The sequence below is a fragment of the Amaranthus tricolor genome, chromosome 10 (genome assembly GCF_026212465.1).
Source record: "Amaranthus tricolor cultivar Red isolate AtriRed21 chromosome 10, ASM2621246v1, whole genome shotgun sequence".
Classification (NCBI taxonomy): domain Eukaryota; kingdom Viridiplantae; phylum Streptophyta; class Magnoliopsida; order Caryophyllales; family Amaranthaceae; genus Amaranthus; species Amaranthus tricolor.
Genome location: NC_080056.1, coordinates 6,846,647 through 6,868,528, shown reverse-complemented (window position 1 = coordinate 6,868,528; position 21,882 = coordinate 6,846,647). Strand labels below are relative to the sequence as shown.

General features: G+C 34.5%; 1 protein-coding gene and 1 long non-coding RNA gene across 5 annotated transcripts; one reads left to right on the top strand and one right to left on the bottom strand.

Moving 5' to 3' along the window:
- Positions 1–326: 326 nt before the first annotated feature.
- Positions 327–7,107, top strand: LOC130825618 (uncharacterized). Of its 3 annotated transcripts, none has more exons than XM_057690938.1 (11): positions 327–429; positions 2,740–3,372; positions 3,459–3,727; positions 3,829–4,104; positions 4,208–4,674; positions 5,328–5,418; positions 5,509–5,691; positions 5,780–5,896; positions 6,019–6,091; positions 6,669–6,776; positions 6,929–7,107. In XM_057690938.1, exons 6-11 carry the CDS (start codon positions 5,384–5,386, stop codon positions 7,034–7,036), a joined length of 624 nt encoding a protein of 207 aa, XP_057546921.1. In that variant the 5' UTR covers positions 327–429; positions 2,740–3,372; positions 3,459–3,727; positions 3,829–4,104; positions 4,208–4,674; positions 5,328–5,383; the 3' UTR covers positions 7,037–7,107. The 3 variants fall into 3 exon arrangements, with proteins under 3 accessions (XP_057546921.1, XP_057546919.1, XP_057546920.1); XM_057690936.1 differs by having other exon boundaries at positions 5,306–5,418; XM_057690937.1 differs by having other exon boundaries at positions 5,140–5,418.
- Positions 7,108–7,650: 543 nt separating this feature from the next.
- Positions 7,651–20,098, bottom strand: LOC130825619 (uncharacterized). Of its 2 annotated transcripts, none has more exons than XR_009046908.1 (3): positions 19,782–20,098; positions 9,523–9,587; positions 7,651–9,443 (listed from the first exon to the last, which is right to left on the bottom strand). It is a non-coding gene; the product is annotated as an uncharacterized LOC130825619 (long non-coding RNA). The 2 variants fall into 2 exon arrangements; XR_009046909.1 differs by having other exon boundaries at positions 9,527–9,587.
- Positions 20,099–21,882: the final 1,784 nt, after the last annotated feature.

Sequence of the window (21,882 nt, the reverse complement as noted above, 5' to 3'; positions counted from 1 at the left end):
ATTTTCAAGAAAGAGGTATATTTTATTTAATGTATAAAATTCGTATAAAGAGTACTTCGATAAAAGCGTATTTTGATTATATTTTATTAATTGATTACTATCTTATCTTTATAAAAATAAATTTAAATAAAGTATTGAAAAATAAATTCCTAAATGCAATCCTTATTTATACTACCCATTTACTTATTTCATAAATCGTCTATTATACCCTTACAGCATGTCTTATATAAGACTGTTTTACGATGAGACGACTTTAATAGAATTTATTGGGTCAAAGCTAAAAATGAACCCATGCTTATCCCATCTAACCGACATACCCCTTCCCCATTTCTTTTATCATCCTCATCATCTTTCTCTTTGCTCAGCCAACACCGCCACCACGCTAGCCACCAGCGTCGACAGTTCCACCACCTTCTCCCTTTATTGTTGGTAATCATTTTTCCCTCTTTTGTTGTTTTGTTTTCAAATTTAAATGTTAGGGTTTTGTAAATTGATTTGGGGATTTTGTGACTCAATTTGAAGTTCAAGATTGCAAGGTTCTTCAATGGTGATTGAGATAATCCACAAACTATTTCATTTAAGTATAAATTGAATGTTTTATAGTAGCTTTAAGTTCTTAAGCATAAACAATGATTGTTGAATTGTGGTAGTAGTTTAGTATTCATGGTTAATTTGGGGTTTTTAAATCAAATTTAAGCATCAACTTGAATTTAATTAGAGTATATGAGTTTAATTAGTAATTGGGTTCTTGCTAGTGTTGATTAGTATTGGTTATTGGGTTATTTGATTTCTAGTATAAAACTTGGTATTGTGGATTTCGAAACTGAATTTTCTGTTTTGGGCTATTTGGGGATAGTTTTGATTGTTTTTGGGTTCTGGTGTCTTCATGATATTTGTAGAGCTTCGAGTCGCAATCACGTAGGCACTTGAATCGCCCCAAGATGAGTTCGTATGAGAGAGTTATGTTCAAAACAGTGACATACCAGCAGGCTGTCATGAAAATCAATACTGAACTTTCTGTTTTGGGCTATTTGGGGATAGTTTTGATTGTTTTTGGGTTCTGGTGTCTCATGATATTTGTAGAGCTTCGAGTCGCGATCACGTAGGCACTTGAATCGCCCCAAGATGAGTTCGTATGAGAGAGTTATGTTCAAAACAGTGACATACCAGCAGGCTGTCATGAAAATCAATACTGAACCTTCTGTTTTGGGCTATTTGGGGATAGTTTTGATTGTTTTTGGGTTCTGGTGTCTTCATGATATTTGTAGAGCTTCGAGTTGCAATCACGTAGGCACTTGAATCGCCCCAAGATGAGTTCGTATGAGAGAGTTATGTTCAAAACAGTGACATACCAGCAGGCTGTCATGAAAATCAATACTGAACCTTCTGTTTTGGCTATTTTGGGATCGTTCTAATTGTTTCTGGGTTTTAGTGTCTTTATAAGAATAGTAGAGCTCTGAGTAATGGTCGCGTAGCCACTTGAATCGCCTCTATATGAGTTTTTATGAGAAAGTTATGACCAAATCACTAACAAGTGTCCTGTTATGGTACTAAAATGGAATTTATTAAGCGGGATTAGGAAGTATAAAATAAATTAGAGGTTTAAGGTGTTATTTATTGGGTAATTGAGATTAACTTAGGGTTATTGTTTTCCCTTTATGGATTGGTATTGTTGGGTTATGGATCTTATTTGAATAATATGAGTGTTTGGTTCAAGTATCAATTTGGGAACACATGAATTGATTGTTATTTTAAATGATGATGAATTGATTTATATTTTATAAGGTGTGGTATTACTGCTATTGATATTTGAGCAAAATCGTATGATTTTTGGTGTTTGAAACTGTGGATTTTGACTTTGTTTGACTTTATTTTAAAGAGATTACAAAAGCATGTTTTGTATGTTACTAACTTCTAAAATACGAGTCTTGAAATATTGTATTATGAAAATGAGGAATGATTGTTGATTGCAAAGAAAATCAATTGAATTATTGTTTTAATTTATATTGAAATGTTCGACATTGAAAAATGTACGTTTTTGGGAATTGGCAACGGATATTTATATCCGGATTATTGTGAAATCCTATAGCTTGATAATAGGTAATGGTTATTCGGATCGGTCTCGAGCCCCCGATCCCGTTTCGTTCTTGCAAGAACCGTATTTTCGGTGATGACGATCACCCGTGTTCTCAGGATTTAGATCAAGCCTACTTCCTGACGGTCCATATATTCCCACGTTTTAAAGTGCTGTTAAATTATTGATTTAATATGAGTTTTGAATAAATACGTTTGGTACATAAAGTTTTGTTTGTTTCGCAAATGATATCATATTTGTCGTTTGCCGCATTGTTTCGCTATTGACTTGTAAAGTAATAGCCGCATTTTGATTTACGCTATTAACTTGTAAAGTTATAGCCGTGTTTTGATTCGTTATGAACTAAAGGTTCATAGCCGTATCTATGTCGATACCAAACGATCTTTTTAAAAGAGTTTTGATTTACGCTATTAACTTGTAAAGTTATAGCCGTGTTTTGATTCGTTACTAAAGGATCATAGCCGTATTTATGTCGATACCAAATAGTCTTTTAAAAGAGTTTTGATTTGGATAAAATAATGTTTATAAATGGTTACCAAGTGAACAAGGAATTTAATTGGAGATGTTTGTTAATGACTTGTATACAAATGTAGTAGTTTGTTGGATTACACAACAATGCAATTGTTGACAGTTTTTTTTAATAGGGCCTATCTCTTACAGGGGATAGATCCACTTTCAGGTTGCCAACTTTAGTGCGGATGGATGTGCTGCTCATTTATGTGTCATGTGTTGCGATAGCGAGGACATCGTTTTCGGAAGGTTAACTTATGATGATATTTTGACAAATCATGTCTTTTAAAAAAAAGATAGATATTTTATAATGTATTAACTTAGTTTATAACTGGGTTGTAAGTAATTGTATTACAGTTATGTAAAGTTTTTAAATACTCTGATATTGGTTGCTGTGGCTATCGAGCCACAGGTCGGATTCAGCCCAGACTTCTATAAGTCTTCCGCTGTGCTTTGTAGACAATCTTATTATATTGTTTACGCTGGTTTGGGCTGTTTCAAAGAACTTCCGCTGACTTGTTTCTTTCGCTTTGGCACTGTTTTCTGTTTTTTTTATATTTCTTTATCGACGGAACGTTGACGATCCTAAAGGAGACCTTTCTCTAGAGTCCGAAGAGTGAACCGAAGTTCGTATTTTCATATGAATTTCCGAGTCACTTAGACCGGGCCGTTACAAAGTGGGCCTATGTATCCGCAAGATTTCCATATTGTACGCATGAAACAAGGTTCTAGAGGGTTTGAAGAACTCTCTATGGAATGATACTGTGGTAAGCAACTTTACTATTTTTATTCATTTAGTTTCATTTTAAAATTAATTTAATTGACACTAATAAATATATATTTTTTTTTGTAGAATCTTTTTCACATCAGAACGATGTGGAGAAGAAGAATGTGTTTCTTTCAGCTGTTGCTGAAAGATTCAGAGATTTCAAATCCAAGCTAGTAACTGACTGGCTCACGAAGAAGCGTGCCCATACAACCAAAAAGGTCAAAACGAGAAACGACGGTGGAAACGAAGGTGGAGAGCAAGCACCTTCGAAGATGCCCTATGAAATATGAGGTCACATATCAAAGAATGAATGGGAGGCTTTTGTTGCCAAAAGAACAACTCCCATTGAAGCTGTAAGTATTCCAAATTATATTATAACTTTTGATTTGAATTTACTTCTTTTGATTCAATCATTAAACTAATATATGACATTTGATTTCTATTGATTAATTAGGAAAAACGTGGTAAAGCTTCTGAATCAGCAAGCAAAAGGAAGTTTTACCATCGCTTGGGCCCAAAAACGTACGATGAGGTCCGAAAAGAGTGGGTGGATGCGAGTTTATACCCCAATCAAAGTCCAGCCACACCCTCATCTACGACTACCTCCACATCCGTGAATACTCCTGTTGGAGATCGGGTGCGGGATTAGTATTGCGGACTTCATTCCCGAGATGCAAGTGGTAAATTTACCATTACTGATCCGGGAACGAAGAAGGTTGCTGATGCTGTGGTGAGTTTTGAAATTATTAAGTATATTCTTGATTTTTTTTGTATTTTTTGGCTTTGATTTACTTATATTAATTGTTATATATGTCAACTCTTTATTTGAACAGATGGGCTGGAAAGAAAAAGAAGCTACGGGGGCGTTCACCCCAAGAGGCAATGTTGAGGCATTGCATATGGTCTTAGGGAAAGACCATAGAGGGCGGGTAGTTGGAAAAGGAGGCGTCCGCGTGGGGTTAAAGAAGGCATTCGGCAAAAAGTGTGTTGCTACTCAATCCCGAACGATGTCACCTAATGAAGTAGCAACCCTCAGAGCAGAAATTACAAAGGACGTTCTCGCCAAAGTGGCACTCGTGTTGCAGAAGATGGGAGCACCCACTGTTGACATGGCAAACCTGATTGTCGAGGATCAACAAAGTCAACATGGGGATCCTAACGCTTCAGTCGAGCCAACACCCGAGCCCATTACTCCGTAGCACCCCAGCCCATTACTACCCCTGAAGGGCAAAATCCCACACCGGAGACCATGAACTCCGTTGCTCGAAATCCAGAGCCAACTCCGAAGCCAGTGGTACAGGTACATAGTTTTTAAATATATAAGCACTTATTAATTTAAATTGCAACGTGTTTTAATATTTTATTATGATGTTTGTTATACTAAACGACACAATTTTCTGGAGGCGACTTCTTCTTTACTCCTGCTGCCTCAGTTAGGTGTTGCTAGTAATGGCGACTTAACTGAGGTTGCATATGGTGTGGCACAGCCAACCAAAGAGGGCCAAACAGTGCATTCGATGCCTGTTACAAGTGGCCACATCAGTGTGACCGTGAAAACTATTCTAAAGGGGTTTGAAGATTTCTCACTCCCGGTTCCAATGCTCGAATGGAGCCTTGAGAAACTATCAGACGCCCTAGGTAGTTTCGTCACATGGCCATATGCTTGGGTCCGATTCACTACCATGGTAATAATCATTTGTATCTTATTTATTTTTATTTTTTCAATTGCATGCTTACACTAATTTAATTGTATAAATTAAAATAGCAAAAGAGTCCAAAGGGCTCTAGGAGAGAGATCGATTTCTCATCAAAGGTGTCGACTGGGTCAAAGTCGATGGCAATCACTCCAATTTTTACTGATGCGGAGCTAAAAGATCTCTCTCAAGATTGCAAATGGCTGTACACATAACCCAATCGTTCTAACCCTGCAGAAGGAACAATTCTGTTTTGTAGAGGGCCCATTTGTAATTATTGGTTCTAGTGACATTGGGCAATTTTTTAGAGGCGAAATGTTGAATGTAGCTCTTATCTATGTCTACATGAGGTGATGTTCATTATCTTACAATTTAGGCATTATTGTTTAATTGTTTTAATAACCGAATTACTGACAAAATTTTCTTATTCATGAGTTTAGTGCGGCTGACGAGGAGCTAAATTCTTGCGAACCTCCAATAAAAATTGGATGGTTTTGTCCTGAGTCGATTTCGGGTACTAAAAGCGTTAATGATCAAGAAAACGTCAAAGCATACATTGAGACTGCTTTGAATAATTCCCTTGCATCTAAACACACGTTCATTCTGGCTCCATATGTGGAAGAGTAAGTTTTATTTTTTAAATTGAACTTATCTTTTGATTTTTAAGTTCACATAATCTCTAATTTGTTGATTTTAAATTTGCGTTTGTAGTTTACATTGGATACTTTTTGTCATATGTCCTTTAACAAACACTGTGCACGTCTTCGACTCATTACAAAAACCTCAAAGCCCGCCTCGCAACACAAAATTCAAAGCGTTGTTGAATGCGTACGTAATTTTATAAATTTTACCAATTTCATTTAATTAAGTGTTATATATATAAATAGTATTACATTATATTATTACATGCATTGATATATAAATAGTTATACTTTTCCCATGCGTTTCAGCACAATGAAGAAAGTGCGTGGAGAAATGAGATCTATATCCAAAGCCACATTTTCGAAATGGACAGCAGTAAAGGTACACAACACTATTCGATTTTATGGGTTTTTAAGTGTTTTTTGGCACTTTCGCGCATAAAGTAGCTCAAACTTGGTTTGTTTTGCACGAAACTTGGCACACAACACTATTTGGTATATATTATTGTGTTGAAGTGGTTAAAATTGAAAATCATAGTCATATGCTAGAAATTACTTGGTAAGTTGCAATTTTATGGGTTTTTAAGTGTTTTTGGCACTTTCGCGCATAAAGTAGCTCAAGTATGGTTTGTTTTGCACGAAACTTGGCACACAACACTATTTGGTATATATTATTGTATTGAAGTGGTTAGAATTTAAAATCATAGTCATATGCTAGAAATTACGTGCTAAGTTGCGATTTTATGGGTTTTTAAGCTTTTTTGGCACTTTCGCGCATAAAGTGGCTCAAACTTGGTTTGTTTTGCACGAAACTTGGTACACAACACTATTGGGTATATATTATTGTGCTGAAGTGGTTAGAATTGTAAATCATGGTCCATATGCTAGAAATTACGTGTTAAGTTGCGATTTTATGGGTTTTTAAGCTTTTTTTCGCACTAAAATCTATTTTCTCTTAGTGCTTTCGACAACCTTCTAATTCCGTTGATTGCGGCTACTACACTCTCAAATACATGGACGATATCTTACAATCCGTGAAGGAGGTTGGAGTCGAAAACATAGATACCGTAAGTATTTGTTACGTTCTTAAATTATAATATATATATATATATATATATATATATATATATATATATATATATATATATATATATATATATTTACTATTATTGGTAAAATCTAATGTTTATATATCTTTTAATTTTATATTATATCATAGGTTTTATACGACATTTTAAGGGAAACACGCCCTTTGAGAGATGGGGAAATGCGCGAATTGAAAGACAAGATTGTCGCGTATCTTGCTAATTTTTTTCTTGATAAATAATATAATTAGTTTAGATTTAGGACTTTAATGTATATGTACATATTATTATATTATTATATTATGTATACGATCGAGAGTTTACAAAGAGATTATTGGTGATAATTGGTAATTATCATTGGATTATTAGATTAATCATTGTTTATTACATTGTACATTATTGGATTATTTATTAATATTAAACGAAAAAAGAAAAAAAATAGTATATATGCTGCGGGCCTGCCTAAAACGCAACATATAGTTTAAGACTATATGTTGCGGTTTTAGGGAGGCTCGCAGCATATAATCTTACACTATATGCTGCGGTTTTAAGGAGGCCCGTAGCATATGGTTCACTTTTCTGCTGCAATTTTAAACCGCAGCATTTAAAATAGGTCATCTGCTACTATCACTAATGCTTGGGGCCAAAACCGCAGCATATTATGGCCAAAAACCGCAACAAATGAGGTTTTTTTCACTAGTGAATACAAGTTCAATAGCAAAAGGACAAGAAGGTTGATCAATACAATGCCAATGACTAAACAACTTCTTATGACCCAGCATAATGTAGTATTAATATTGCCTAACAATCCATCCGGTGCAAAGCTCACATCAGTAGCACAAAAGCGGGACATCCAGTTCTGGAGATCAAACACCAGCCGAGGCATAGCAGCTTCATATACCCATCAACAGGAATTTTTGTATCTTCAAAACGTAGTTGCTTGACGAAGCTCAAATACAACACGGGCACAAGCAGGCAGCCATTAGTGCACCTCAAATGCCAAACCTGGAACATTACCAACCCAAAACTATACCACAACATATTCGAGTTGGGTTCATGAAATTGAAAGAGGATTTTACAGATACAGACTCTCAATGATCCAATCAAAGATGGACCACCAAACTTTTCCGTAAATCTCAAGCTAGGGAGAAAACAGGAATAACAATCAGTTTGTTATCCTCAAATACAAAACCGCAAAATTGCAGTTCAAGCATATTCAGTACCCAATTACTACCAGTATTTAGGAATCTAGATACTTACAAACCTGCAAATCAATCCATATCCACTGATGGATCTGTTATGAATGGTAGTATACTAATGTGATTATAAATGATACTATACTAATGTGTGACTTGAGTGCACATTAAAGGGTTGAATTCATGTGTGTGACTCTTGAGTTGTGGAATCCAAAAGGGTGTAATAAGGTGAAGAGTATTCATGGGAATTATTGGTGTTAATGAAGATTAAGGTGAAGAGTCTCATGTGTGTGACTCTTGAGATAATGCCTTTTCAAGTTCTTAGAGTTATTTCATAGTATTCATTACCCTAAATTAACTATGTATTTATGTGAGCCATTCATCTTCAAGTACCTAGCACTATAAATAGGGCTCTCATACCCACACTTCAAGTATGCAAAACACATCAAACACAACCCTTAAGCCAAACACATAGCCTATTGTTGTTATCTCTATCTCAATTGTAATTCTTCATATTGAAGTGTTGTTTGTATTCATTTGATATAATATAAACATAAACTACACACCACGGAGGACGTAGCCATCATTGGGTGAACCTCCTTAAATCTTTGTGTCCTTGTTTGTTACTTTGTCAAACTTAATTTTGCTCATTGTTGTTTGTTCTTAACATCGTAAGTATTTGGCGATCGTTTTCAGGATCTTTGAATTTGGTTGAGTCGAGGTTAGGTTTTCGGAATGGACTTGAACATATCATACCGGAAACACCACAACCCGAGCCAACAATGCGGGTCTTCATCATAGAGAGGCCCTAGCACATCCAAGCAGAGACTTTGAACCCAAATTTTGAGGGACAAACCAAAAGGGTAGGCATAGTCGGATATATGGCTAACCTCAGATACAAACTGCAAGAAGCAGTTCGAAGTCGTAATTAAAGCGGTTTAGATACCCACAAACCTTCAATACGAGTCAAATCCTCCCGTAGAGGATCAAATTTTGTCGAGTCAAATTTAGGGGTTCGAACAAGTTGAATTGCCTGTTGTAAGAAACCTCGACCCGATTCACAATACCCGATTCACAATGTGAGACATTAATGTCCACCCAATACATAGGCAAGAATTTGCCTTTGAGACCGAGATACCCATAGCATTGGTGTAACAACCCGAAACTAACCAACTGATTTAAACAAGATTAATTTAAACTAGTGCGGAAGCTTAACATTTATATCGGGCTATTACGTTGATGATATAATCAATTACTCAACTGATTATATCATCCACTAGACATCTATTAAGAATTTAAATATCAGAATGTACAAACTTTGAAAGATGTAAATAAATCACATTATAAGAATTATTTGAAATGATTTAAAACATACAAATTTCTGCAGAAAATCCGATGGAGTTCCGTTTGTAAATCTGATAAACCGAAATTTTCTTTTGACTTAAAAGTCACCCTGCAAGTTCAAAAACCATCATTTCAAAATAACAACCAGCAAGTGGCACAAGCAGCCAAACATTTCAAATTCACATTACCCACACAGGTGGAATCTTTTCTGATCTTTACGCTTTCAGCTACCATTGACTTCATTCATTTAACTCTGTCCCCCACAATGACAGGTTCAAAGAACAAAACCACATAGTCATCTTATGCTGAGTACACATTTATATAGCTAAATTTTAGCACATAAAATTATGGCGAAAAGGAAACATTATAACTATATTTACACAAAATGAGTGACGTTGCTCTCTACCGTAATTCTAACCTCCATTTACCTGCAGACAAACATGCTGTGACAGATTCCATACTATAATCCAACTACACATCTAGTAAGATATATCAATTATATTCTACAAATCATTTTCTTTCGCAAACATACTACTTTATCAATACCTTATAAACATATTTTCCTTTTTCTGTTTTCAAAAAATCAAATACACTTTTCCATATTCTTTACTAAAATATTTCCTTTCAAAATCTTTAAATCATAAATCTATGGAATGGAACGAACTTTCTTTTCCATCGGGCTAGCTAGGCCTTCCGGATAACTATTAAACAAAGATCCCTAGTGTGCACACCGCACAAACGGCCAAACTGTAGCAGAAGATCTAAGTCCGAGGTATTGATCAAAGTACCCCCAACTATTAAGTAGTGTCGAGATAATCCCGACGAGGTTCCAATTCCTTGAGACACCGCAGAGGTAATCCCAACCGTTTCAAAACATTAAACCATCTATATCTTTTCTGTTACTATTCTATTATTTCAAGGTTTTAAAAAAAACAACTTTCTATTTTAGGAAGAACATCTCCCTGTAATCAAACCAATCTCAACTAAAATAAAATACATACCTTTGTAATCCTTTTTCGTAACCGTTAAAGATTTGAATAAGGAATCCAACATTCTTAATTACAACAAGATGACAAGCTTCGTCAATACGATTTCTCAATGAGATTGAAATCTTTAATATAAACATATATGTGCTTAAAAGCAACAATGGATTTTTGTCTTAGCTAGTTTATATTGCTTAACTTTGATTTTTTTTTTTTTATGAAATAACAATTTTTAATTCAAACGCAGATACAACTAATCCTTATATCTTATTTACTTAAACCACAAATTCCCTTTTATCTCAAACATCTCCTTTTCTTAGTTCTTATATACATAGTCTTAAACAAAATAATACTTATGAACAATGTACATATACCCTTTTATTTAATTTAGTCACTTGAGATATAATTTTAATCATTTCAACAACTTAACATTATTAAACTCAACTTAATCTATAACTAGAATATCAAGAAGATACGTAATCTATTCATAAATTTAATTTATTTAATTATCAACCGAGATTGAATTAGATTATTCTAACTCCCAATTCACCCATCATCATAATCTCATAATCTAACCATATAACTAAATCTATATAACTATACCATAATTTCATTTATAAGACCAACTCACAATCAAACTCAAAATTCCACTCCAAGTAAACTCAACTCGTAATTCCCAATCCAACAACAATTTATTCATAGCCATACCAATCAAGATCAATTAATAATTTGAATTGTATAAATTTGTGCCATATCCCAAGGTAACCCAAAATCAACATATAATCCAAGCTAATTCTTCATGCCAATAATTCACTGATATCGTCATAACTACAGAAAAAAAATGCCAATCTTCTAATATCAGCTCTAACATGTCAAAACTCACAAATTCTAAATGCATAATAAATTTCATAGTCACCTAACATTATGGAAATGGTAAAAGAATAAAGATACGACTCCCAGAACAGCTTACCAGAAGTCAGAAACTTTCTTAGAACCCCCTTATTGCCATCTCGCGACAATTACTGGAATGAACATGAAGGAATATGTCCGTAGACATTTCCGACAATTACTAAATATAAATATATAGGATATTTATGAAGATAATAAAGTTAATTATTATTAGTAATTATATTTGCTTGCTAGAGAATAAATATAATTGGTGGGTCAATAATAATTGGACCACAACTAATATAATTAATCCTATAAGGTCTTACAAAAGAATCAATTGAACGGTAAATGACTCGGGCCCATTAGGAGTATGGGCTTGCGATCCAATTAGGTTAACAAAAGAATCGGTTTCTTTTTGACCTAGGTTACTAGTATTATATGAGGATATAATGCTAGTAGTGGAGAAGTGGGGATAATGGGACGATGGATGTGAGTATTATAAATATGTTTATTTAAACTCTCACCATACACAATTCTCAATCAAAAAAAGTTATTGAAAAACCAGAAAAAGCAAGAGAAACAATCTCTTCCGTTCTAGCAAACGTTGGTGTTCAATTGATTCCGGTAGACTGAATAGAGGAGCAGCGTTTGAGGCTCTCAATATTATCTTATCGCGTTATTTTCGTGGATTTCACGCTACAAAGGTAATATAGACTAATCCTTTTATATGATTCATATGTTTGATTATGTTTATGATCCTGAGATAGATGTTAGGAAAGTGTTTCCTGAAATTCCGCTTTAAGCATCCATCGAATACAAACAGTGGTATCAGTTAAGCCTAATTCATAATATTCATATGATCTTTTTTTTTCTCTGGAACAATTCACAATCGTTTTTTTTTGCATAAAAAAATCAGTTTTTTTTATGTTAACTGTATGGAAGTTATTCATAATATTCAATTTCAATTGGATTGAAATATAAATGAAAAAACTTGTTTTTCCTGATTTTTGAAGCCATTCATCCCAAATATTGTATATCCATTCGAATTTGTTCGAATTAATCAAAAAAAAAAAAAAAAAAAAAAAAAAAAAAAAAAAAAATCAGTTTTTTTTTTGGATGAAAATTCGAAATTTTGTGTTAATTGTCTTGGGGCTTTGATTATTCACGAAATCCAAACAATGAAATGAAACACAAAATTTGTTCATTGTTAATTGTGTTTTTCGTTATGCTATTCAAGTGTTTTGGATCGAAAATGCTTATACCCTAATTTTTCCCCAATTCAATTTTAATTGTTAAAACACAAATTGGTTCAATTGGCTTGAAATTTAAATGCGAAAAACTTGTTTTCCCTGAAATTTGAAGCAATTCATGCACAAAGGTTGTTTATTAATTCGAATTTGTTCGAATTCATAAAAAAAAAAAAAAAAAAAAAAAAAAAAGAGAGGAAACAAATACCGAAAAAAAACGGGCTGTTTATGGTGGCCGGAGGGAGGCGGGCTGCTGGCGGCTGCCGGGTTCCTTGGCGGCTGCTGGGTTCTTTGGCGGCTGCTGGGTTCCATTCTTCACGGCCACTGTTTCTTTCTTCCAGTACAAAATGATGAAGGTTGAAGGTGACCTTTTTTTTTTGAAATGATGAAGATGGTCCCAGAAAATGGGTTGGCCTTCATTCTTGTATGCTGCTTCCGTTTTTCTTTTGGAATTTTTTTTTTGTTTTTTTTTATGTGCATATAACTGTTTATTGAGTCTTAATTGATTTAAATAGTTTTTTTTTTCCCTTCTATAGTCTCACTTAAATTAGTCAAGTTTGACTAAACATAAAGGGTATTTTACATGCTAATTGTTATAACCCTTTAGTTTGATATATTGCATTGTTATTGTCGTTTATAATATTTGATATTATTTTGACATGTTATGACTAGTATGGCCCAAAACAAAATTTATATATAAAATTAGGATAGTATATACGATCTGCGAATCGTTTGTTTTGAATGTAATTATATACGATCTGCGAATCGTTTGTTTTGAATGTAATTAAATACGATCTGCGTATCGTAATATTTTTATTCAAAGTATGTAATCACAAATGAAAGGAGTTTCAAGGAAGGTGATCAATGGAAATTCATGGAAGCTTCATGAAGATTAGTTTTTTTAGGGGCCATACTAGATCATCTTTTATTCATGCTTTTATTTGCTTTGAGCGTTTATTTTGGTCTTTGCATGCATAAGTTAATGTATTGGTTAAATATGCTATGTGTTCACGTAATATTAACCATGCTAATTAACTTGAATCCCCATAAATAATATTGAGTTTTATTGTTTTTCCAAACAACACCTTTAAGCCTTTGATAATGAATAATACATTCTGCCAAAGCGAGGTATTGCTCATAAATCTTGGGATATGGGGTAAATTTTTTTTGAAAATTTACAGGTTCATGTTTGGTTTCACTCAACAAAATCATCAAAAACAAAGTTTTGGGTTTTGAAACTAAGAGATAGGATTGAACAAGAATTATCAATCTATCTACTAAGAATTATAATTAGTTATAATTAGTAAAACGTTTACTTACCTTAACTACTATAGTTAAAGGCAGGGCCAAAGTCCGTTTAACTGTAATGGGAGAGGATCTTAGTTGTTATTTATTCAAAAGGGGATTTTAAAATTTTGAATAAATTATTAAATTGTTTAATTACTGCTTATTGATAGACTATTAATTTTACTTTATTACATTGTTGTAGAAATCATGTCTGGTTCAACTAACAACAACACTCCTGCTTTTAACTTGCGCTGTGTCTTGGAAAAAGACAAATTGAATGCAAACAACTTCCTTGAATGGGAAATGGCTGTGAGAATTGTTCTCAGAGCTGAAGGAAGGGAAAGTGTTCTTGACACTCCACTCCCTGAACCCCTGCCAGAAACTGCAACAGTTGCAGAGAAAAGAGCTAGGCAAAATCTCGAGGCCAATTCTGTGCAAGTAACATGTCTGATGCTTGCTTGCATGGAACATGATTTTCAAAAACGTTTTAACAATCTTGATGCCTACACAATAATCCAGCAACTTAGAACAATGTTCGAAAAGAATGCTCGATTAGAGAGATTTGAAGCTAATTGTAAACTTTTGGAATGCAAACTGGGCAAGGGAAAACCCGTCGGACCCCATGTGTTCGCCTTAATAGGGCATTTTCAAGTCATGGAAAAGTTGGGTTTTCCTTATCCCAAAGAGCTGGCCACTGATATTGTGATCAGATCCTTGCCAGAAACTTTTGATGCTTTCAGATTAAATTTTTACATGCAAGGAGGGGAAGCAACCTTGCCAGAATTGCATGGTATGCTTATTCAGGCTGAAAGGAGCTTACCTTCTGAACCCGCACTGAAAGATGTGCTTATGGTCAGAAAGAATAAAAAGTTCAAGAAGAAAGGGGTTCCTAAATGGAATGGCAATGGTAAGGTAGTTACCACTAATGCCTCTCCCAGACCAAAGGCTACTCCAAAGGCTAAAGTAGCAGCACTACATGAGTGCTACCACTGCCACAAGATTGGCCATTGGAAGAGGAACTGCCCCGTCTATCTAGAAGAAAAGAAGTCTGGTGCTTCATCTTCAGGTATATATGTTATTGAAATTAATTTAGCGACTTCGGCTTCTTGGGTATTTGATACTGCTTGTGGGTCTCACATTACTAGTAATGTGCAGGGTCTAAAAAGAAGTAGAAGCTTGAGCAAAGGTGAGGTGGATCTCCGAGTCGGAAATGGAGCAAGAGTTGCTGCTTTAGCTGTTGGAGTTTATATTTTAACATTACCCTCTGGTTTAATTTTAGAACTAAATAATTGTTATTATGTTCCTGCCATCACCAAGAACATTATTTCAATTCCGGTTTTGGACACGGAAGGTTTTTCATTTACTATTAAGAATAATTGTTGTTCTGCATATTTAAATGATATGTTCTATGTTTCAGCTAAATTATTAAATGGGTTGTATGTGCTAGACTTAGAAACTCACATCTATAACATAGACAGCAAGAAACGTAAAACAAATGATTCAAACCCCACTTACCTATGGCATTGTCGATTAGGCCACATAAGTTCAAAACGAATAGAGAAACTTCATAAAGATGGAATTCTAAAATCATTTGATTTTGAATCATTTGGTATTTGCGAGTTTTGTTTGATGGGAAAAATGACAAAGTCACCTTTCACAGGTACAAGTGAAAGGGCCAATGACCTCTTAGCTCTCATACATACTGATGTATGTGGACCTATGAGTACCGTGGCTCGGGGTGGTTACAGCTACTTTATAACCTTTACTGATGATGTAAGCAGATATGGATATGTTTACCTCATGAGACATAAGTCGGAGTCCTTTGAAAAGTTCAAGGAATTTCAAAATGAAGTAGAAAACCAACTTGGGAAGAAAATAAAAGCATTACGATCCGATCGTGGTGGTGAATACTTGTCTCACGAGTTTGATGATCATTTGAAAAATCGAGGCATACTCTCACAATTGACTCCACCAGGAACACCACAATTAAATGGCGTCTCTGAGAGGAGGAATCGAACTCTATTAGATATGGTTCGATCAGTGATGAGTCTTGCTGATCTTCCTATTTCATTTTGGGGATTTGCATTGGATACAGCTGCATTCACACTTAATAGAGCACCTACCAAAGCAGTGGAAAAGACACCATATGAGATGTGGACGGGAAAAGTTCCGAAGTTGTCTTTTCTAAGGATTTGGGGTTGCGAAGCTTATGTTAAGCGTTTAATATCTGATAAGCTAGCACCCAAATCTGACAAATGTCTTTTTGTGGGTTACCCAAAAAAGACAAAGGGATACTACTTCTACAACCAAAGCGAAAACAAAGTGTTTGTTGCTCGCAATGGTGTTTTTCTAGAACAGGAATTTATTTCTAGAAAAACAAGTGGGAGTAATGTATATCTCGAAGAAGTTCGAGATGAGCAACAAATGGATAAGGTTAACACCTCATTAGAGGCGCCCCAGCATGAAAATGCCCAGGAGGAAATGCATTCAACGCACTTACCTCCTACCGCCCCAAGTGGAGAAAATCCACTCGAAGTCACTCTACCTAATGAGGCAGAAACTTCTCTTGTTGTTCCCCTACGTAAGTCTAGTAGGACAATAATTCCGTCAAGAAGATATATTGATTTCCTTTTGACTGAAAACTCTGAAATAACCATGTTAGAATCAGAAGAGCCTACTAGTTACAAAGATGCTTTGGAGAGTCCTGACTCCGAAAAATGGCTTGAAGCCATGAAATCTGAAATGGATTCCATGTCTGAAAACCAAGTTTGGGACTTGGTTGATTTGCCTGATGGGGTAAAACCCATTGGATGCAAATGGATTTTCAAACTGAAAACAGACAAGGATGGAAACATTAGTGTTTTCAAAGCAAGGTTGGTAGCAAAAGGTTTCAAACAAATTCATGGTATAGACTATGATGAAACTTTTTCTCCAGTAGCCATGCTAAAATCCATTAGGATAATCCTTGCAATAGCTGCCTTTCATGACTTTGAAATATGGCAAATGGACGTCAAAACTGCTTTTTTGAATGGGTTCTTAAAGGAGGATGTGTACATGACACAACCACAAGGTTTTGAAGATCCGAAAAATCCAAGGAAAGTATGCAAGCTTAAGAGATCCATTTATGGATTGAAGCAAGCATCAAGGAGTTGGAACCTCAGATTTGATGAGGCAGTCAAAGAGTTTGGTTTTCTTAGAAATGAAGAGGAATCTTGTGTATACAAGAAGTTAAGTGGGAATAATATCACCTTTCTGGTCTTGTATGTAGATGACATACTCCTCATTGGGAATGACAAAAATATGCTTGAGTCGGTCAAGCAATGGCTTAAAAGTCATTTCTCTATGAAAGACCTGGGAGAGGCTGAGTACATACTGGGAATAAAGATCTATAGGGATAGATCGAGGAGACTTATTGGACTAAATCAAGAGACTTACATAGATAAGATTCTCACAAAGTTCAAAATGGAAAGCTCCAAAAGAGGGTTTATTCCTATGCAGCATGGCATTAAACTTTGCAAGACTATGTGCCCATCGAGTTCAGAAGAGTTCAAGCGTATGAATAATGTTCCTTATGCTTCTGCAATAGGATCAATCATGTATGCTATGATATGTACTCGACCAGATGTTGCATTTGCTTTGAGTATGTGCAGCAGATACCAGTCCAATCCAAGAGATGCACACTGGATAGCAGCGAAAAATATCCTCAAGTACTTAAGAAGGACAAAGGATAAATTTCTGGTATATGGCGGAGCTAATGAGTTGTTTGTCACTGGATACACTGATGCAAGCTTCCAAACTGACAAAGATGACTTCCGATCCCAATCTGGTTTCATATTTTGTCTGAATGGAGGAGCTGTGAGCTGGAAGAGCTCCAAGCAGAGTTCAGTTGCAGATTCTACAACAGAGGCTGAGTACATAGCAGCAGCTGAAGCAGCAAAAGAGGCTGTTTGGATTAAAAAGTTCGTTAGTGAACTGGGTGTAGTTCCTAGCATTGAGAATGGCATCAAGTTGTATTGTGACAATGAAGGTGCTATTGCTCAATCCAAGGAACCTAGATCTCACCAAAAATCTAAACATGTTGAAAGAAAATTCCATCTTATTCGAGATATTGTTGGAAGACAGGATGTAATAATAAGTAGAGTTGATACCACGGATAACATAGCAGATCCGTTGACTAAACCACTCCCTCAGCCGAAGCATGAGAGTCATACTAGGTCTATGGGGCTTAAGCATATAGGAGAATGTCTTTAGGTTGTTTACTTCATGTTTACAATTATAAAGAATTTTGTTTACCATATGTTTGGAATGTTTATCGATAATATAAATGGTTTGTTTCTTATTTAATTGCTTGGTTTAGTATTAAATAAAATGTTCATATAATTTGTGTTTTCAATAGGACTATTGGAAACGTTTCGATAATGGAACCCTATAAGTAAACTGAAATCACAATTTATATAATGTCCCTAATCTAAATCACTAAATTGGACATAAGTGGTTTATTAAAGATTAGCATGTAATTAATTGATAGCTCGGTTCCATGGGCTATGGAAACATAGAGATGTTTAATCGATTACATGGATGCATACCTGATGCATTGAGACTTGACCTAATCTGATTCGAAAGGGCAGAATCGAATCCTTATATTTAGTGGATTCCTTAGACATGAGTATGTCTTAATCACTACGAAATAATTAGTTTAACCTTGACGCTGTTAAACGTCGTGCTGTAAAAGGAGGCTATAAAGGCAGTGATCAGGTGGGCTAAGAATTGAGTGGGAGTTATGGTCATACAAGAATGAATAAGTCCTCCTATGTGATAGGATTGGTGTGTAGGCCTCTTGATGAGCGAGAATTGAAAATTGCATGGCCATGCGGAATAAGATTAAATGGTTAATCCTTAGTTGAACAATTCGAACTCAGAGATCAAGAAACATAATTTGAGAGATAACACTGTGTTGTCAAATTTCACATTAAGTGGCTTAAGGAATTTATAATTGTGCAATTGTCTTCGGACAAGTGGGAGATTGAAGGAATATGTCCGTAGACATTTCCGACAATTACTAAATATAAATATATAGGATATTTATGAAGATAATAAAGTTAATTATTATTAGTAATTATATTTGCTTGCTAGAGAATAAATATAATTGGTGGGTCAATAATAATTGGACCACAACTAATATAATTAATCCTATAAGGTCTTACAAAAGAATCAATTGAACGGTAAATGACTCGGGCCCATTAGGAGTATGGGCTTGCGATCCAATTAGGTTAACAAAAGAATCGGTTTCTTTTTGACCTAGGTTACTAGTATTATATGAGGATATAATGCTAGTAGTGGAGAAGTGGGGATAATGGGACGATGGATGTGAGTATTATAAATATGTTTATTTAAACTCTCACCATACACAATTCTCAATCAAAAAAAGTTATTGAAAAACCAGAAAAAGCAAGAGAAACAATCTCTTCCGTTCTAGCAAACGTTGGTGTTCAATTGATTCCGGTAGACTGAATAGAGGAGCAGCGTTTGAGGCTCTCAATATTATCTTATCGCGTTATTTTCGTGGATTTCACGCTACAAAGGTAATATAGACTAATCCTTTTATATGATTCATATGTTTGATTATGTTTATGATCCTGAGATAGATGTTAGGAAAGTGTTTCCTGAAATTCCGCTTTAAGCATCCATCGAATACAAACAGAACAACCACAACAAGAAAAGTAGGAATAACTTCAATTATCGAATACCTCTTAAAGTGATTTTTATACCCCAATTCGTAAAAAATAGAATATACAACTCTAAACTTTACATCAATAACCTAATTCAACATCAATAATTATTCTAAATTCCCTAATTCCCATTGTAAGTCACATAAATCCCAAATTACATCTCTATCCATAATCAATTTCATACACAATAAACCCAACAACAATTCAGTTTAATTCTCTTAAAAATTAAGACATCTCTCAATACAAATCAGGAATTAAATAAATAAAACATATAAAATTTAAAGGCTTGAAATTCATTTTGGTGGGAGTATACCTCAGTCCTCAAGAGCAAAATATATATATAATGGGAGAGAAAGAGCAGCTGCGCTTCCATTCTGTCTATGTCTGAGTGTACAAAAGACCAAGTGGCTGTTGGCGAGTGGCTTTGACTGAACCATGCCTGGCAGCAGCTGACCTAAGTGCCGACTAGTGGTAAGCTCGGTGCACAGGGGAAGCCGTGATAAGGCGTTGTGTTGGGTGGTGGTAGGTCAGTGGCGACTCTGGTATAGAAATAGACTAAAATGCTTGCTTGAGGTCTTTCATGTTGAATCAAGAATGAAGATTAGTAATTAGTACTTATACGTGTAAGCTATAAGGAAAAATGATAAATTGAGAATTGACCTTAATACTAAAAAAAATACTCCACTACTTAATTTATTGTCCAGCTAAAATTCAAAATTATTTTATACTATACGAGTTTTATTTTGCTTTTTATAAATTTTTTATTGAGGTCGTCTCATATAGGTTTACTATTTACTTTTTGATTATTGTTTACTTTCATAGCTTTATAAATAAAGATTATATGGCTTTACCAAAATAATTCAAACTAAATAATCCTTTATTTAATATAAAGTTTAAATATTAAATAAATTTCTTTTAAAAAAAATGAAATTGTAAAGGTTAATAGTATTACTTAATTATTATAATCTAAGTTTAAAATAATAATTAAGAATGTCAAAATGGTAAGTGTTACAATTGGGTTCAAGATGTCAAATTCGAACCCAGAGCTTCGATTTTCCCTCAAATGGCACCACAGCCTTCGAAGTGTAAACCATTAAGAGATACCTATCAAGCCTAAGCACAACAACCTCAAACCAGTAGATGAGATTAGAGTTGAAGTAGGGCGGATGGGATTATTAGGGTTCACCAATTTCCAATATTTCGGTCTGAAAAGAGGTTTCAAACCCAATTCATGTAGCACTTAACTCAGATATTGAGTTCAATAAGGTTGAAAAAGATACTTAGCAGCCATTCTATACCCTTTCTCGGAGGTCGACCTCTCCTCCGGCCTGCCATGGCGGAGCGTGGAGGCGCACAGCAGAGAGGAAAGGTTAGAGGGAGAAAGAAGAGAGATGGCGCTCCAAAACTTTTATTATTATTATTATTATTATTATTATTATTATTATTATTATTATTTTATTTTATTATTATTATTATTATTATTATTATTATTATTATTTACATTTTATGCAATATTAAGTATATTTATGATATAAGAATTTTTTGAATTATTTTGTCCTATTCTCATATTCGGCAATGTCCACGTATTTTAAAATTGTCATACCTAAAATTTTCATAATCGAACATAATTGGGAAAAGTAAAACTTCCAAAGAAGTACGGGAATTTGATTAAAATTTAAATATTTCAAATAAATTTGGACCTATTAACTAAAATTATTGGTTGGATTTAGGGAATTGACTAAAGTTGGGAGAGGAATGGCTGAATTTCTTGTTGATCCCATGTTATCTAAAATAATTACAATTGCAGCCATGGTTTGTATTAGAAATTCAATTTTTTACCGTCCTAAAGACAAACAAGTTCATGCAGACACAAGAAGGATGAGATTCCACGAAGGAAATATAATGTTTGGGATCATATTTCACTTCTTAAGGTATACTGCAGTTACCAATAATTTGCTTTCATCGCATACTATAAAAATTTGATTTATTTTGTGTTCTGAAACTGAAAGAAAGTACAATGCGCGCTATTGGGATGATGAAACTCATAAATGGTGTTCATGACTTCATACGAGGAAAACTTTGTATCTTGTATCATGTTACATTGGTAGTTGCCTGCGTTTTATTGGTAGTTTCAAGCATTAAATCAGAACTGTTTGGATAGCCATTTAGTTAAGAAAGGAAAGGGAGGGGTGGGGTGGAAGAGAAAATGAAAAAAAATATTTATTGAGGTTGGGAAAGAAGGGATGTAAGGGGAAGAAGAAAGATCTCCATTTTCCATCATTTGGATAATGACATTGTCCATTTAATTTCTTATTAAAAAGAAATCCTTTCAAACTTACCATTTGGAAGGAAATCAAATGATGCTTTTTTACACTTTTATTGCTTAGAACTCCAGTGTTAAGTGTGTTTGGTGG